General features: G+C 42.4%; 1 protein-coding gene across 2 annotated transcripts in view; it reads left to right on the plus strand.

Annotated features, from left to right (window-relative positions):
• The first annotated feature begins 11,775 nt into the window (after positions 1-11,775).
• The window catches only part of PCDH17 (protocadherin 17), a 93,644-nt gene continuing 85,512 nt past the window's right edge, over positions 11,776-19,907 (plus strand). Inside the window, exons 1-2 of one of the 2 annotated variants that reach the window (XM_071740495.1) lie at positions 11,776-12,298; positions 14,046-17,116. In XM_071740495.1, the coding sequence (XP_071596596.1) occupies positions 14,501-17,116 (2,616 nt within the window). In that variant the 5' untranslated portion in view covers positions 11,776-12,298; positions 14,046-14,500. Of the gene's footprint in view, positions 12,299-14,045; positions 17,117-19,907 lie in introns of those variants that run through there. The other variant, XM_071740504.1, reaches the window with a different exon arrangement.

The raw sequence follows: 19,907 nt of genomic DNA on the forward strand, positions 1-19,907 counted from the left end.
ATTAGCCAAGTCTAACTCTGTGTTATTTCTTATTCTATACTCTCTGAGCTAGACAGGATAGACAACAATATGTTCACTCTGAGGTCTCCCTAAATCCTCTTGTGAACCTACTCTGTATTTTTTACAAATTTCTTTTATGCACTTACAGCATAGTAAGTGGTTTTTCAGAAGTTTGGGCCCAGCTCCAAGGGTACTGTAGCCAGTTGCTTGAGTCAGTTGCTGTTTACTAGAAGACAATAAATAATGGCCTCTGGGAACTCTTTCCCATAAAGTCTGTAAACAGAAGACTTTGGTATATGAAACGCTTAAGTATAGTCCCAAGCTGTAATTTAGAATTCTTCTCATTCATTGGTTCAAAAAAAGCCCAAAACAGACAAATAAAAAAACATGTAAGAAGCTGTGCTTCAAATTTCATTAATTAACTGAATGTGTTTCTCTATGTATTTAGTTGCTCAGGAACTTCTTTGATTTTTTCATCACATTGGGCTAAATGATAACAGGATGATCGTGTTGGTGAAGGCTTAAATCTGGCTGTCTTTCGATGTGCTTTTACTAGGAAAACTCAACAAGTACTTGGTAAAGTTCTGCAATACAGCAGAATCTGGGTTACAGACATCATACCATGGAGACAATTTACGTCTGCTGAAGAAGTGAATGCTATACTAACATGACTACTGCCTTTAAAGATCAGAGACAATGATCAGGAACACCACTTTCTCTTAGAGAAGAAAATAGCAAAGCAATTTAAAATGCACTTCTTCAGCAGTTTTCTATATGATAATGTCTTGTAATAACAGCTCAGTAATGTCTGAATTCAGACATTTTGGTGACCTAATATATTTCATACAGCTTAGGTCCCTGACACCACTGACTGTCAGTGATTTTATCTTTCTTTTGGTCATATGTGGTCTTCTCTTTGGCAATATACAGTTCTTGGTAGACATTCAGCACTGTAGCATGAAAATATCTAATATTAGTGTACCAAGCAGTACAAATTAATCTATTTTACTTTTGTTCTGCCATCTTTGCAGAGTGATTTGTGTGAGCTGTTTTGCCTTAAAAAATTAAAGTTACCTACATATAAATTTCGCTAGCTAAATAAAGAGAAATGCTTTGCATCTGAAGCAGAAACTCACTGAGGTATAAAAATGGTCACTGTTCCTAGTGGTATTTCATTCCACTGTATCGGTCCTGTCTGAAGGTGTCAGGTCCTTCTACAGACCAAATGTATTTATGGTAAGACCGCTCTACTACTGTCAACCAGAGTCCCCAGGAAGGGCTAGGCCTTTTCAATACACTGCATCATTTAGCACCTTCAGATAAGGATGAGATATTGGACTTGACTGATACACCCTGAGACAGGTTTCCTACTCTCACACATCAGGCGACAGCCACTGCAGCACCCTGCCAGCTGGCTCCCCATGCAGTCAGGGTGCACAGCTGCACCACTGCAGAAATGAGGATATAACTGGTGCTGGGTCATCAGACACCCCAACAAAATGGCATGTTCTTGTGCTCCAGATGTCTTTACATGCCCTTAATGCAGCATGTAAATTAAGAAGTAAATTAAGTACATTAAAAATAAATTTTATTTCTTCGGCCAAAGTTTAAAACAAACATACTCCAAAAAGCTTTTAATTTAGGCTTAATAGAAGTTACTATGTTAAACAGTAACTAGTTATTAAGAGACACAAATGTAAAAAAAAGGGAAAAAAGACAATTACATAGTCCCCACATCTGAATAAATATACTTAAAATAACTACCCTGATTTAGTAACGTAACTAACTCAATAGCACCAAATTAAACAGCTGTAGTGTAAACCAAATTTTAATTTAAGCTATAAACCACCTTAATTTAAAATATTACCCACCCTAATAGAGTACACTACCCTTTATACACTACGGTGGACACATTTAGTGGCAGGAGTCAGCCATTTAAATACTTAATGACCATGCACATTAAATAAAATCAGTCTGCAACATATATTTTGCAGTTATTTATTTGTAATTCAGATGTTATCTCTGGATGTACATTAAACCATTATGTCTGCTAACAGTTTAGGACATTATGATAAAGCAGAAAATTGTAACAATTCATTTATGCTAATTGATAATTTCCTCAGGGAAGCAGCCATGAATATACTCTCCTATATACACTTACAAACTATATTTGTCCCTAACAGAGAGGATGTAACAATAGAAATAATAACTGGAATTTATATTTGCACTGGCTTTTTTTCCTTTTCCCTTCCTTTCTCTATTTTTCCATAGATAATCCAACAATATGTGCTTCTTCTATTTTTTTTTTTAAGACTTCCAGATTGACAGGTGATTTTATGTACTCATCAATAAGATGCCTTAAAGGACCTAATTCACAGGACAAGGATACTTTGCAATTTTAAAAATCAAGCCTTTTTAAAATGTCTTTATGAAAGACAGGTAAATTCATTAAACATTTTTTATGGTCTCAAGGATAAAGTATTTCACATTTTAATTTTAGGATCATTTTTTGTTGCTGCAGCATGTTATAGGATTTTTTAAATTTTAATTTTGCACCTTGGTTATTACATTTGGTTCTGAGGTTTTATAGTACTGGATTCTGACAAATCTTTTATGACAGGGCTGTAAGACAGCCGTTTGCCTGCAGAAAGGGGGGGTGTAGAGCAGCACCATCCCAGGAGCAAACGGAGAAACGAATTATGACTTCTGGAAGCATAATTTCCTCTCTTGCTGGCCCCTGGCTCAAAGGGGGAGGGTGGGGGCACAAACTCCTACTTCTCTGTGCTGGCAGCCAACTGTCAGGTCAGCTCATCTCAGATGGCCAATGTGTTGAGGGGATGAAGCCAAAGCCCTGCATGTCCCTGGGCCCTGGCTGCCAATGCCCCATCAGGATGGGGACCAGTGGCCCCACACAGGCTGCTGTCATCACTCTCCAGCTTTCTCTGTGACCTGCAGTCCCCACTAGTCCATGCCAGGAAGCAAGCCCTCAGGTCTTCCTTATTTTCCTGCACACTAGAGATAAGAGCGTTTGACATCCCTGTTAGCTGACTGCACCACTGAAACCAGCACTGAGCTTTGATTTGGTAGGCAAACAAGGCAAAGCAATACATTGCTACCCCGTTTTCCATCTGTAGTTATACTGGACTCACCAGGCAAAGAACCTCATCTTGTCATTCCCGTGAGCACTTGCAAATTCATTGGGACTGGGGCCCTCCCCAACTCCTCACTTGCCATCAGAAAATGAAAGGGAGCTTCATACAAATAAAAGGGTTGTGTTGCATCTACAGACATGTCAAACTGAAAACCTCATGTCCTAGACAGCCTTGCCTTGCTGCTAATTGGTATGTTTTTTGTTGAAAAAGTGAAGATTCTAACCTTTTACTTGACAGAAATGTGGTAAAATGCCACATAACATTTTGAAAGCTTATCTATAGCCTGCTGTTCACGTGTCTTGTTTATGTTGGAGCCCACACAGGAGTATACAAATGAAAAGGGTTAGCAGGAACAAAACAGAACGGTTGGTTTCAAATGGATGCGTAAACTAGCACAGAAAGGTTTTCACCAACAGAAAGTCTAAAGATCTTGCTCCCTTTTGAAAGCCACTATACAAATGTGACACTTGATTCAATAGATTTTTTTATTGTCATTATTTATTCCTTGCTGTGTCCCTGGACTTTTGGGGTGGAGAGTACATTCAGCTTCATTACTTGGTTTTTTGTTTTGTTTTGTAAGTCTTTTCCCCTTTCTTTCCAATCTTATGAAATTGCAGCTAGGAGAGTGTAAATGGGATTCCATTTCTCTGTGAGATTTAGCAACAAAATTGTTTACAGTGTTGCAATCAGTCATGTTTAAAGTAAAGCTACTAACTGAATAACTGAATAAGGGAATACTTTGGAAACAAAAGGGCTGCATAACAGGCAAATTTAGCTTGTAGAATCTTTAGTATGCAATGTATAAGAAATTTCATAAACCCTAGGGAGAGTTTGCAATTTTGTTGGTGGGTGCAAAATGCTAACTGAGAAAAACTAAAATGACAAAAATATGTAAATAACTGACAATCAGAAAGCTGGCTTAATTCTTTTCTTGTTATTTTTGGGTTTCTTTTCAGTAGGAACTTCATTTCCTGCAAATTTATACACACAGATTTCTTTGCACTGACGGGTTAGGTTTATTCTCTTCCAGAAACTAAACATTGCACTTGGAAACCACAAGTTTCAAACACCCTGGTATCTTCATCCCACTTGGGGAGCAACTGTAAGAATACTCACAGAGGTGAATTTCTGTGACTCGGGAATACATAATATTTACACCTGAGGTTTTTTGGAGTCTCTCTCAATCCTCTGCTGCTTGCCACTACTTGGAGATGGCAGCATGAGCTCTGAAATTCCATAAAGATATTGGTCTTGCCTTCAGTAGCAATTTGGTGAACTGTCTGACCTGATGTTGCAGCCCTCAACCTCCAGAGGAGAAAGCAATGCGTTGAACTCTACCACAATTCCTTGGATACTGCCAGCAAACATTAACTCTGAAACAACTGTAAGATTGAAATAATAGAAGAGCGTGAACAGTAAGTACCTACAGTTCCATCAGAAGCAATACCCTGATGCTTAAAATCAGAAAGAATGTTTTGAAGAAGTGACTCAAACCTCCTGCAGCTTGAAGGTGTGAAATGTGGGAAGCCTGTAATGTTCAGTTAAAAAATTTCTTGGCATTGCTGTGCTAGCCAGATATTCAGCCTGACTCAACAATATCAGCCTTCTCTCAGTAACATTATGATTAGAAGGTACATACATTTTCTTTTAAAGAATGTCCAGTGACACATTATTCTGAGATTTCAGTGAATTCCAAATTAATAATTACTTCGATAATAATAATATTGATATAATATCTTAATATTATTCATTATATTCTTAGGATTTTCATGCCTAAGAAACATGAGAAATATCCATCAGCTTCCTCAGACTCTGTTAGGTCAGCTATCTTGTTTGTTATATCTTTCTGTTTGGTTGTGGGTTTTTTTAATGAAGACAAAAATTCCTTCCATACCTACCCTCCATGAGCATAACCTTAAAGTCTACTTGGTAGAGCATCTTTCTTAGCTCCATGCAGCACATGCTTGTGCCCTTAGACTGCTCTCATGAAATAAATTTGTTAAGACTTTTGTCAGGACCCTCATTTTCTTTCACTTCCCTGACCTTTCGTATCATCGGGTATGTTCTTCACAAAATGTTACTTTAAATTTGGCTTCTCCAACCTTGTCCTCTACAAGCTCTTCAGTCTGTACAATGCATGTTACTTAGCCAGACCTTTGAGATGGATCTGCTTCTACCTTTTCCTTAACACCAGGGACTACCCATGCTACCAGAAAAGGTTTAAGGCCCAAAGGTTGACATAACTTCAAAACAAAGCTTCGCAAAACATCCTGAATAGAAACAGTGTAGATGAATACCCCTTGGGTCACGCTGCTGTGAGACAGCAGGTCCTCTTGTCCACGTATGGTCTTAGTCCAATAGCTTTGTAAATTTGCAGAGGATTATGCACCATCCTCTCCCCACGCCCAAGAGAACACTGTATGTTCTGTGAGACTTGACCAGCAATTCTATTGCTTGTTTTTCTCAGCAGTTTGAGTTAGTTTTTGCTCAGTCTTGTCTTCTTTATTTCCCTTTCTCCTTCATTTTTTTTTCCTAGAACTTCCATAAGCTTCTTCACTTATATACTCTTAGAGAAGGCACAATCTCCCCCTTTTCCAGAGTACAGCCTAACCCAGGAAGGAATCTCTCCTGTCATGCCACATAACCTTTAAAGGACATAAGAGAAGATAGCTTACAATAACTGCACACAAAGTAAACACCACCTACTAAACCAAGTACTTAATAAACTGTAATGATCTTTCTAATTTTCTAAATAAATATTTAAATGGCTATAATAATAAAGGCTATACGTGCTCTGATCTCTAACAAACTTGTCAAAAATAATTCACGAAACAGATTTTCATCAGCTAAGTAATTCATTATTCAGTGAAACGAAACATATTGCTGAGTTCTATAGGATTTAATGCAATTTAACATGAAAACAAAAATAGCCAGCTTTAAGAAAAAATCCATGAAATATTTACTTCAGAAAACTTTCTAAATGCTTCAGAGCATATCCTTTATATGAAAATGCAAATATTTTCTATTCTATGTTACAAAATCTAATATCTGTATTTACAGACTATATTCCTGTCTCACTGGTAATATCAGTGCATGCATTATGATATATCAAGTCACATCATATGATCGTGTTACTGTGTCATATCGCACCTCCAGGACTGGCATCATGTTTTAATAATACAGTGAAAAAAAAAAAAAAAAAGTTTTTCAATCTGCTCGCTTTTTTAAAAGGAGACTATTTAAGTAAACAAAGGGCCCACCTGATCATTACCTGAGTGTCTCTGTCATTCTGCCCAATTGGTAACTTTGTGACCAATTTCAATACAATATGCCAGTGGGACTGTAGCTGCTGTCTGGCCCAGCAGCACATCACTCTCAGCCAGCCATTCACATCTGCAGGGTAATTGTCACTGAAGACAGAAAAGGAAGCCAATAGTAGTGCCAGTGAGAAAATTAAAAGACACACTGCTAAGACACCGGTTTTCATTAGTTCAGTTGCTCTGAAATAAATATTTAGGGTTTTGTGCTTTGAGTGTTCTTTTGTTTTTTTAATCATCAAAAAAACTTCTTAATCTGTTTGAAACACACTGGGTTTGATCTAAGACTGTGTCCTTCTTTCACTGTAAAAGTTTCTGCATTCTGTGCTAAACAGTCATTACACAAGATGCCTGAAAAGAGACATGAGTATCCAAGTCCTAAGCCACTTATCTGTGCCTAACAAGTCACCCTTTCTGTAAGCCTAATGAATCTTTGTGTGTGTTTGTTTCCAGAATGACACTGGTACAACTGTAATACTTCCCAGTTAGACAGAAGAAGTAGGTATCAACTGTCTCAGTGACAATTGCTGGCTTATCTCCTACTTGCTAATTCCCTTTGCCTGAAGTCTTTTTAAATAGCTCTCTGCCCCACCTCCTCCTTTCCCCCTTTCTCTCTCTTCCTGGCCACTGCCCCTTCACTCATCTGCTGAAACCATTTACAGATCTTCACCTCCTCTTGCCTTTACATACTCTACTGTTAGTTTTTGTCCCTTCTCAGCAAGTATCCTCTCTTCTACATGTCTTGCTGGTGCGGATTCACATTTAAATTGACATAAAACTGCTTACACACAGCACAACAAAAGTAATTTTATCTATTGTTTGTCTGTTTCTTTGAAACAGCGCTAATAAACGGAAGAAATGTCCTTTTAATCTATGTAAGTTGTGCTACTTTGCTATTATGGGATGAATTAAATCAGTGGAAAGGTTTCTATTGATTTCATTGAGTTTCTGGACAGTACTTCTCTTACATTTCTCTAGATGCCATAGAATTTCTAATTTTAATGGTCATTTTAACTAATTTTCCTAGTACTAAAAGTAAAGCTTGCCATGCCATAATTCCTTGATCACCCTTTTAGTCCTTTTAAAGGACAAATAGATTTTGTACTTTTTAATCCTCATACATAGCAACTGATCTTAATGACTGCATATTTTTTACAGTTCATTTACCTCATTTTCGGATCCTGTAAGAACGCTTGATGACTACCATTTAGTTAGATTCTATTCACTCTTTCAGAATCTCTCTGTTGACACCTCAGTACACACCCACATCTCATCTTTGTTTCTAAAAAAAGTTGACCTGAGGAAACATCTTCATTTGCTCTAAGTACTAGACTATAGAAATAGATTTTCTCTGCAATATATATATATATTTTTTTAAATACCTGGGCAAATAATAGGCCTGTCTGTTCTGTCATGGTTTCCTTATATTGGTAATGCATATTTTGTTTTCAGCGGGTAAATCATTCTCTTATTTATGTATTCTTTATTCCTTAGATTCCCTATTTGGCCTTTCTAATTTTAACTTCTATTTTGCCAAGATTATTGGAATTGAGCTTTCCCAATGATACATTTTAGGCTGAAATAACATATATGTTGAACCTTGGAATTTAACTATATTGATCTTTTCCTTGCCCTCCTATATTCTTTTATTTGTTTAGGGATAATTTTTCTGAGATTTTTGTGTTATGCTTAAGTACCCTCCACATTGCGACTAAAGATTTTCAACACTTCTGATTGAGGATATTTCTTATTTGTTGCCCTTTTTTTCTTGAAATGGAAAGATTTACTTTGCTGATGACAAAATAATAAACTACTAGATTCTTTTTAACTATTTCCCGGAAAAGTCTGAATATTATTGTAATATGTTAATGAGTAATCAATATTTTTTTTAAAGTTGGGTTTGCACTGTGTCCTGTTACTCTCAATTATTTTGGCTGATGTCAGATTATAGGTTCTAATACACAAATATTTCAATCATTGCAAAGAAGTTTACCAAAGCATAATTTAACCTCTCTATATGTAATTTACTGTTAGGGCTGTTTTAAGGGACTTTGTTCTTTTGTTGAACTTGTCCTGCACAGTGTATCTAATGTGTGCTTCTTGGTCTGTCAGGACAATTTAAGCTTTCTGTATTAGTATTCCTATTATTAAGGATTTGCATTTTTTCTATTTATTAGCCTCTCCACAGTACAGATTTCTCAACAAGGTGTTAATAAGCATTTATTTATTTTGGTTTTATTTTGTTTCATTTTTTTCCCAATAAGTATACACTCAATACAGAGTGATATGGCACTGTACATATGTATTATTGTCACCCTTTGGCATTACCTTCATATATCTTATTTTTGCATTTACTACTTGAAAAACACAGCAATTTCCTCATGAATGTGTAGAAATTATGCCAGTCTAAGCTATCAAATGTGTAGCATATGCTACAAATTTGACAGAAAAAGCATTTTAGATATACTGTAAAATCATCGAACAAATAAAATATTCATTACTTACATAGGTGGATTAAAATCAATAAATGCCATTTTGTTGTTACAATTTGTCTGATGTAACAAACATTAGCCTGGCAGAGGTATATACTCATATGTAGGCATAATTCTTTATCTGGCTTTTTCCACGTAGTCACCTAAGTGTCTACTGGGTTTAAGAGCCACAGTTTTTAAAGATGTCAATATGATTCCCAATAAATCATTAGAAATTGTTAATAATTTGCCATACTTGAGTATTAAAACGTAGCTCTGTTGAAGTTACACTAAAAAACACAGTCACATGTAGGGCAAGGGTTGTTTCATTTATGATCCTCACCTGACAGTCAGTCATAGGTTTGAGGATCCTGTGCTAGTGATTTAGATTTTAATTTTTCTCTAAGTATTCCATGCACGTTGTTGGCATCAATGGGATGCTGTAAGCTGCAAGATGTTTGATAAAAAAGGCAGATTTTACAAGCAAAGGCTCCAGTTACTTGGATTAAGAGTTATATAGTTTTCCCCTTAAATCAGAGTCCCAAGCACTTGTTTTACAAACTGCAGAGTGCCCTTAGATGTATTGACTTCATTGTGGAGTCAGAGTATTTATTGTGTAATGCTGAGTCATTAAAAAAAAAGAAAGGCATTCACAAGGCTGGGGAAAGAAAAGAAAAGAAATTAAGCCTCCTGGAAAAAAAGCCATATTCATCTTGGGTTTTGTGGTTTTTTTCCCAACATAAGCAAACCATAAGAAACACTGTCAGAAATATATTACACAGTACATGTCGTTGTAATAGTGAAATTATTGTTTTATCCTGCTGGTGCTCTCCTGCTCCCTCAGAAAGGAAACTCGAGTTAATGTTCGTGTTCAAACCTAGGCGTACAAACACACACACGCACACATATGTATGTATATATACCCCAAATGCAGCAGTATCTCTAGCACGCTAGAGGGAGCCACGACATAATTGCAATGACCCTTTTTTCCCCATTTCCCCGAACTTGCATAGGAAGTCTGTGGACACCCCGAGACATCCTGCAGATTTGGCACAGGCTACGAGAATAAGCACAGGACTCAAGTTACAGTGAAATGAGGTTACCTGATAGCTCAGGGGCTTACTCTAGTGTTTGCTCCATATTTTAAATTGTGCTGCTCCTATAGGGGACTTGTCCAAATAAGTGACTTAGCCGAATACGGCAATTTTCATCAGCCAATCCGGAGCCCTCATTCAGGAAGTAAAGCTCATTTTGTAAACATACCCTTTATTTCGTCTGTCTGTCGCTCTCACACAGAAAGTTGACACGCTTGAGAGCAATGATTTTACACTGCCGCTAATGTATTTATAGTTTGTTTATATACTGCATTTTAACACAGAACTATTTTTAAAATGGTTACTTGCAGACTCGTCCTGCGTGGCAAACTATCCCTTTCAAAGCTTTGAAAACATCTTCAGGACGGCAAGATAGGTTTAGAAAGAGTAGCTATCTGAATTTATAAATTTGTGAGACTTTTTCCAAGGCAACTGATCTTTAGGGACATAACGGCTCAGAAAAGGTTGCCCTACTGAGCAAGCCAAAGAGCAGCTTCCCTAACTGAATCCTTTAAGAGCCGCTCCTAAAATAATTGTCAGGAGCGTCTTATAACTGCTCCAGTTTCTTGTTTGTTTTTTTTTTTTGGTTTTTTTTTTTCACTTAAATGATTCATGCTACTTACACGCTCGTCACTCACAGCTCACAAATGGCAGCTCCATTTCGATACGAGCGGGGTATAGAGACCGACGCTCCGGCAATCCGAGCACTCACCTTTCCAGCCTCAGTCCTCCTCCTCCCCCCCAGAACCTGCGCCCGTCGCCCCGTCCGAGGGCTTCCCGCCACGGTGGGGGCGGAGGCGGGTTTCGTGCCGGGCGAGGAGGGGAAGGGACCAGAACGAAGAAGGGAAGGGACGGAACCGCTGCGGCCCCCAAGCCCCACACCGCAGGGATGTCGCCGCGCCCGCTGTCCCGGGGCGGGGGGGGGGGGGGGGGCGCGATCCGCCCCTCAAGGGAGGGCAAGAGCCACTCGGGGCGGCTCCCGCAGGGCCGGGATGGCGAAAGGAGGGATTGGGATGGGGGAGGGGGCTGTCACCATCTACCCTCCACCCTTCCTCAGGCATCCCTGAGGTAGCAGGGTGCGTCGGGCCGCCGGGAAGACTCGGGGACTGTGCGACAGAGTCCAGAGTCAGCCCTCGCAGTGCTTTGGAGGAGTGCGGGGATGTCGCGTCCCTTTCTCCTTTCCCACCCGTCATCACAGAAGACTTGTTAATATATCTTTTAAATAAATAAATAAATAAATAAGAAGCGCGGGGGGAGAGAAGGGGGGGGAGGAGGGAGGGATAGGAGGTATAAAATAAGGCGAAGCCAGGAGCAGCCAGGAAGAGAGGTGGGGGCGCGGCTCTGCGGTGCGGTGCGGTGCGATGCGATGCGCGGCAACCAGCCCCCGCAGCCCACTCGCCCGCCCGTCCGAGCCCTTCGCACGTTGCGCGTCTCCCACCGAACCCGATCTAATCAATGACACCAAGCGCCCGTCGCCGCCCCGCCCCCTCCTCCCGCCCGCCTCATCCCATTGGCTGAGCGGCCCCGGGGCCGGTCTCCTCCGCCGCCACCGATTGGCTGGCGGGGAATCCGTATCAATGTTTAAGTCGCGGCGTGAGGTGAATAGCGGCAGTCGGAGAGCGGCGCTGGGCGAGCGCGGCGCGGCGCGGCAGCCCCGCCAGTGCTGCAGTGAGGGAGGCGAGGTGGAGAAGGAGGGGGGGTGGGAAAAGAGAGAGAGAGAGAGAGGCAGAGGCAGAGCGGCTCCAACTGTTGAATTTTCTCCGAATTCTCTCCACTTACCTGCGGGCGGCTGGTGAAATGGATCTGGTTTATCGGGGATCGGCGTACCTTTCGCATGCTGTCTGGCTAACACTGGCGACCGTCTGTTTGAGAGGGGCCACCCACCAATGAGGCAGAGAAGAACATTTGTTTTTCCTTCTTTTTCTTTTGAAAGCCTCTCTACCACAGGTTGCAGAATTAACTGTGTACTTTGGGTCCGGACTCAAATAAAGGAGAAAAAAACAGTGCAGAACTGAGACTCGGAACTAGATCTGTGAGCTATGTATCGGAAACCTATGTTTTGGTTGGGTTTTTTTCTGTTGTTTTTTTTTTTCTTTTTTTCTTTTCTTTTTCCTTTTAATATGAAAGATCTCTGATTTATTTCACACATAACACTGAGGAAAGGTGGTTAAAAACACTCAGCAAAGCAGGAGACAGACGCGCCTCTGTGCCAGTGAGTGGATAACAGCCTTGTTTTCCTGATCCTCAGTCTCCCGGAGAAAGAGGTATAGTAAAAGTGTAGCTGGATCCCACACCCTCCCCTTTAATTTTTTTTTCTTTTTTTTCCTTCTCCTCTCCTCCTCCCCCCAAAAAACCCCCATAAATCTTATGATTTTTTTTTTCCTGTCTATAGAGTGAGTCAGAAAAGCGTTAGGAAGAAGCTGCAACTAACGTCTGAAGGGAGGAACATGAGGCTATAGTGAATGTGATTTGTTCCGCTGGATTTGACTCATCCAGCAGATTGAAACACCTGCATTTCTGGATATGCCATTCATTTATTTCTAATTGTTAGAAGAACCTGAAATAAAATTTGGTTACCGTTGGCCAATATCTACCCATACACCGTATCACTGAGAAAGGTGTATCAGACAGGGGGGGAACGCATCTGGCGTTGCCGCCGCTCTTCTCCCCTGTACCAAGATGCCTAGAGAGACTCTTAGAGCTTGAAAGCACTGCAAAAAATGCATCATACCAATCGCGGAACTGCATAGCTTTTATTATAAGCGAATTAGTCGATTAAAAGATCTCCCACTTTATTCATCTCCAGGATTGTTTTTCCTCTTCTTCTCCCCTCCCCTAGATGAAGAGGACTAGGCGGCAGTGTCATTGGAAGGAGATGCTGAATAGAAAGAAAAGAGAGGCACTTGACAGTGCAGCCCTGTGAATACAGAGACTGTTTCCCTTTTAGCGAGAGACTAAGCGAGAGAGAGAGTGAGAGAGAGAGAGAGTGAGTGTGTGTGGTGGCTTTTCTTTCTTTCATTCCCCTCCTCCTCGGTCCCCCCTCCTTCTCTCTCTCTCTCTCTTGCTTTCCTTTATTTTTTTCCTTTTCTTTTTTTCTTCCTTTTTTTTTTTTTTTTTTTTCTTTTTTTTTAAAATCTATGCGTCCAGCCATGGGTTGCCTGTTGATTTCCTCTCGGCTGGAGAGAAAAGCAAACTGGAATTAAACTGCATCGAGAAAAGTGCAGCTTCTCAGACACGCATACGCACATACGCACAGATAGACGGAGGGAAAGGATGTGGTGGTGGCGGCGGCTACTGGCCTGTCTTAAAGAAACACAAGTGTGCATCTGATTGAGCACAGCCTGTGATTTCTCGCAAAATATATATCTACTGCTAGTGATGACAGTCAGCTGGTGGGTTTCTTAATTTTTTTTCCCCACAAAAGGACGAGTGCGTGGCTGGTAGTAGAGGAAGAGAAAGGAAACTGCAAATCCGGACACTAGTTTTTGCTAGCTTTATGTGTGTGTGTGTGTTTTGCTTTCCCCTCTTGCCCTGCAATCCTCTTTCCCTCGCCTTGTGATTCGGGAACGAAAGAGTGAGGGTGTACGAGACAGAGAGGGGGGTAATACCGATGGCAGAGAGATGCAGCTCTCTGCCGCAAGCAGTGCAAGATTAGATCTCTAAATGCAGCAAAACACTCCCTGAAAACCAACAACCCCGCGGTGCAATCAGACATTTCACTGCCTGTCACTGCACAGGAAGAGGGCTTCAACAACAAGCTGAGACTTTTTTTCCCCTTCTGTCTCTCTCCCACCCCTCCACTCCATCAATCGCATCACAAGTGATGAGTAGCAAATAAGCTTTTCCACCCCTGCTTACAGACCTGTGGCCACCCCACTTTCCTATGTATATATAAATACACATATTTAAAAAAATTTTTTTTGATCGTTTTTAGAGAAACAACTACTGCTGCTGATTTTTTATTATTGTTATTAATTTTTATTATCCTTTGTACATCTGCGGGGAATCAAGGATCGGCAACACTTCGCCTGCCCTGAGGAGAAGATCTTTTGCAAATTTTATGATTTTTGAAATCCTCCTACTGCCAAAGTTGGACAGCCGAAGTAACTGCGAGGGGACTGCAAGCACGGCAAGCGCTTGCTGAAACGCTGCCGAAGCTGCTTCTCCCCCCTCTCCCCCGCCCCCTCCTCCCCTCCCTGATTGCTCCCTCCCTCTGAGCTACATGGTCCATTTGCTGCCTCTCATCCTGTGTCTCTGCAGATGTTTTAGAGCAACAGGTTCAGAAACTTAAAATACAGGGGTAGGGAGAGAGAAGGCAACCAAAAATAATTAAAAAAATAAATAAATAAATAGAGAGAGAGCTCCGACGGAGGAGGAGGAAGAACAAACCTTGCGTGGGAGGCAGAGAAGACGGGGACAACCCTGGTCGCCGCTGCAGCTGCTGGCACCCCCACCCCTGCTTGGGGATGTACCTTTCCATTTGTTGCTTCTTTCTCTGCTGGGCTCCCGCCCTGTCGCTAAAGAACCTGAATTACTCGGTGCCGGAGGAGCAAGGAGCGGGCACCGTGATCGGGAACATCGGCCGCGATGCAAGACTGGCAGCGGGCGCGGCTGGAGGCGGGATGCTGCCCGCGGAGCGCGGTGGCCCCGGCGGCGGCCGCGGCACAAAATCCACCTTCCGGGTACTGGAGAACTCGGCCCCCCACCTCCTGGACGTAGACGGGGAGAGCGGGCTGCTCTACACCAAGCAGCGCATCGACCGCGAGGCGCTGTGCCGGCGCAGCGCCAAGTGCCAGTTGTCCCTCGAGGTGTTTGCCAACGACCAGGAGATCTGCATGATCAAGGTGGAGATCCAGGACCTGAACGACAACGCACCAGCGTTCCCCTCTGACCAGGTGGACATGGACATCTCAGAAAATGCTGCTCCCGGCACCCGCTTCCCCCTCACCAGTGCCCACGACCCAGATGCTGGGGACAACGGGCTGCGCACCTACCTGCTCACCCGTGATGACTATGGCCTCTTCTCCCTTGATGTGAAGTCCCGTGGTGATGGCACAAAATTTCCAGAGCTGGTCATCCAAAAGCCATTAGACCGTGAGGAACAGAGCCACCACACCCTGGTGCTGACAGCACTGGATGGTGGTGACCCACCACGCTCAGGCACAGTGCAGATCAATGTGCGCCTCATTGACTCCAATGACAACAGCCCTGTCTTTGAAGCAGCCTCCTATGTGGTAGAGCTGCCAGAGAATGCACCATTGGGCACTGCTGTCATCGACCTTAATGCCACTGATGCTGATGAGGGTACCAATGGAGAGGTGCTCTACTCCTTCAGTGGCTATGCTCCCGAACGTGTCCGTGACCTGTTTAGCATCGATCCACAGAGTGGCCTCATCCGTGTCAAAGGCAATCTGGACTATGAGGAGAACGGTCTCATCGAGATCGACGTTCAGGCTCGGGACTTGGGGCCCAATCCCATCCCTGCTCACTGCAAGGTCACTGTCCGCCTCATCGACCGCAATGACAATGCACCCACCATTGGCTTTGTCTCCGTTCGCCAGGGGGCACTGAGTGAGGCTGCCCCACCAGGCACCGTCATTGCCCTGGTGCGGGTCACCGATCGTGACTCTGGCAAGAATGGGCAACTCCAGTGCCGGGTGCTGGGTGGTGGTGGTGGGCCTGGAGCCGTCCCTTTCACCCTGGAGGAGAACTATGACAACTTCTACACTGTGGTTACTGACCGGCCCCTGGACCGTGAGGCACAGGATGAGTACAATGTGACCATCGTGGCACGTGATGGGGGCAACCCCCCACTCAATTCCACCAAATCATTTTCTGTCCGAATCCTTGATGAGAATGACAATCCACCCCGCTTCAGCAAGAACCTCTATGTGTTACAAGTGCCCGAGAACAATATCCCTGGAGAATACTTGGGCTCTGTCTTGGCCCAGGACCCTGACCTGGGCCAAAATGGGACAGTGTCTTACTCCATTCTGCCTGGGCATGTAGGTGATGTCTCTATCTACACCTATGTCTCTGTCAACCCCACCAATGGTGCTATCTACGCCCTGAGGAGCTTCAACTACGAGCAGACAAAGCACTTTGAGTTTCGTGTGCTGGCCAAAGACTCAGGTTCACCTCACCGTGAAAGCAATGCCACGGTGCGCGTCACCGTGCTTGATGTCAATGACAATGCACCCCTCATCGTACTGCCCGCCCTCATAAATGACACTGCTGAGCTGCAGGTGCCACGCAACGCTGGCGTGGGCTACCCTGTGGGCACTGTCCGTGCCCTGGACAGTGACTTTGGGGAGAGCGGGCGCCTCACTTATGAGATTGTGGAAGGCAATGAGGAGCACCTCTTCGAGATGGACCCCACTAGCGGTGAGATACGCACCTTGCACCCCTACTGGGAGGAGCTCAGCCCTGTGGCTGAACTGGTGGTAAAAGTCAGTGACCATGGCAAGCCCAGTCTCTCTGCAGTGGCCAAACTCATTGTCAGGGCCTTGGCAGGGCCCCTACCTGAGGCTGGAGAGCCTCAGGTGAACGGTGAGCAGCATCGGCGACCACACTGGGACTTGTCGCTGCCCCTGATCGTGACACTGAGCACTGTCTCCATCATCTTGCTGGCTGCCATGATCACCATTGCTGTGAAGTGCAAGAGAGAGAACAAGGAGATCCGCACCTATAATTGTCGCATTGCCGAGTATAGCCACCCTCAGCTGGGAGGAGGGGGAGGCAGTGGCGGGGGAGGAGGAGGCAGTAGCAGTGGAGGGGGCAAGGGCAAGAAGAAGAAGATCAGCAAGAATGACATTATGCTGGTGCCCAGTGAGGGTGAGGACAGCCGGGGCCCCCTCAATGTCATGAATGTGGTGAGCAGCCCATCCCTGGCCACCTCACCCATGTACTTTGACTACCAGACCCGCCTGCCCCTCAGCTCTCCCAGATCTGAGGTGATGTACCTGAAGCCCGCCTCCAACAACCTGACTGTACCCCAGGGACATGTGGGCTGCCACACCAGCTTCACAGGGCAAGGGACTAACTCCAGCGAGGCTCCCCCGAGCCGGATGTCCATAATTCAGGTAGGAGACTTTTAGAATACCCTGGACCTCACTTTAGGCACTGGTTTAACTTTACCTTTTGTCTGCAGTGAAATCTGCTGTAAGGCACCACTGAAGGGACCAACACAAGTCACTAAGGAGAGGTGGATTTAATGAAAGTGGAACCAGACCACATCTGGTGGGTCTGGTTCTGCTATCACACCGGTATTTCCTGTGTGATTCAAAAGTAAGCACCCACTGAAGCAGACTTATGGCAGTGCAAAAGAGGTGCATGTGAGAGTGCAGGTAGGCATTTAGTATTTTTGGGCAATTCTGGGGTATTTTCCCAGAAGATCTTCAGACAGATGTGGGCACTTTCACGGGTTTCATTTTGCTTTGGTTTGGGGTGGAGAAGGGGAAGAGAATTTTTTAAGCAGTCATATCACCTGCAGTAACTAACAGGACATGGGAGAAACTCTACACACTGAGGACATCTATTGCAACAGTGTATTATAGCCCTCCAATCCTGTATGTAAATACGAGCTATCTTTCCAAGATGTATGTTTTTAATTTTTTTAATTTCCTTCCTTAGAATACAAATATACATAAACATATATATATTTTTTTTTTTTTTGATGCAGAAGAGTATCATTGGGGCCCGCACTGCCTCCTCCTCTCCCCATAAACAACCATACCTTCAGCGTTGAAAATTCTGCTTAATCAAATAGAAAGAATATGTATGTGGTGATTCCCTCCTTCCCCCAAATGTTAACAAATCTCACATCCTGTCATAAAACATCAAAAAAACTAGTCAGATTTCCAGTAGCCTGAGTCAATACTGATGTTTGCTTTATAGCAAAAAATGCTGTCTTCTACCAAAGCTTATTTAGAAATTACATCTGGGCTGCATTCTGCTGCCAGTCATATCCACATTGTCCTCTGCTGAATTTTGTGAATGTGAGAAATGGCAGAATTTGGACCATTGGATATGGGGTGCTGATCAAATAATGACTTAATTTTTAGCAGGTAGTTTAAAGTTCAAGCTCGGAAGATGTATTGCAGAGTGGTGAACTCTCAGAGTGAAGGTGAGAGCAGAATTTGGCTCAGATTGATTTAATTTAAAGAATTACTTCATGATTAATGCAGATTAATGTTCAAACACTACAGGTATGTTCCAAAGTGATTTTTAACGTTTGAATTGAAAGCAGGCTCTGGATAATGACTATTAAACGTATTTGAAATGTCATATCTGTTTTATCCTCTGGTTCTCCTAATATGCTGCTCTGAGTCATAGGGGAATGAGCTGAGTGTATCAGAAGTGACACAGACTCGTTTTATGTATGCAGCTAGTGAGAAAGAAGTTGCACTGTAGACACTTGATGTACCAAAAGAAAATTTGTAATACCTCTGAGTTACCATTCTCTGCAGCCGGTGAACACCGAATGTTCTAGTTGCCAATTGTATCTAATGTTTTAAACTAAATAGAAGGGGCCGTTGGTAACCAGTAGGTTCAGTAACCAAAATTGCAATATCCATTGGCCTATAAATTGAATATTTATAACTGTGAAGGAAAAGGGGAAAAAAAGAGAAAAGACTGGATGTACAAGGTCACTGTGGACTAATACTCAATCATCTATTGAGCTGTGTCACAGAAACAATTTCATTTTATGCCTATCATGAATTTGTGTTGCTATCAATTAGGTGAGTGAAGCAATACTATAACCCAGAATCAATTTTAACAAAAGTGGCACTTTAGGAAAGAGTTTAGGCTAGGGCACAACCAGAGATAATTTGATTTATAGTTCATGCTTTAAATAACAAATAAGTTTAAATGAAACTTTTTAAAAGTTGTTCGAGTAATGTCAAGTTTTTACTGTAAAATGGAGTTATCAGAATGCTAAAAAAAAGAGCACATTTCTTTTCATACTGACAAGTGTAATAGTTACTAAAAGACAGAAAATTATACTTTTCTGCAATGATGTAATGTCTATAAAGCAATTAATTCATGTATTGATGCTACTGAGTAGTTAAGATTCAATTGTAGTGTAAAATCCCTATGGAATATATGATTCCTTTTTTTTTACAGTGTTCACTGTATGATATCAATCATGATTTTTTTTTTCCCTGAGATCTATATAAAGCTGAAAGAGGAATTTCCTCCCTTAAAAAGGTGTGTTGTGGTTTCTGTAACAGTTTTCATTATGACAACTGTGGGTAATGTTAATCGTAACTCTTCATAGCACATACTGGTATATCTAATACTGTTTTTGCTTTCCCTGAACATCTGCACAGAGAATTTTGGCTATTTAGATGGTCCAGCCAGTAGATTAAGAAACATTCATTTTTCCCTAGTGAACGACCTGTTCAAACATACTTACTGATGACATATTTTGTAGGTGTATTGACAAAACAAATACACAATATGAAACAGGGTAGTTGGTTTCTATTTAGGAAAAGCCCAGACTTAAAGAAACTAGATGAGAAAATCTGAGCCTCTTCACTAAAATTCTGCATTACTGAAATACATCTTGTATTTTCCATTTCCACATCCCTGGAATAAATTTCATATAGCATTTGCATTTGGTATGTAGATACTACTTTGTGTCTGGTCCTGTACTTCTGCCTCAGGTAAAGTTCAAACTGCAATCTTAAGGCAAAATAGTGAAGGATCAGCCCTCTCTGTGGATCTACAATATCCTTAATCACTCCAGAAAACCTGTGTCTGGAAAAGTAAATTGCACAGTTAGGAATCAAAGGTACAGCAAATGGAAAAAGATGAAGAACCCAAACAGCTGTTTTATTATCTCCCTTCATTAGTCACCTCAGAAAAGCA

This window comes from Heliangelus exortis, chromosome 1, assembly GCF_036169615.1.
Source record: "Heliangelus exortis chromosome 1, bHelExo1.hap1, whole genome shotgun sequence".
NCBI lineage: Eukaryota > Metazoa > Chordata > Aves > Apodiformes > Trochilidae > Heliangelus > Heliangelus exortis.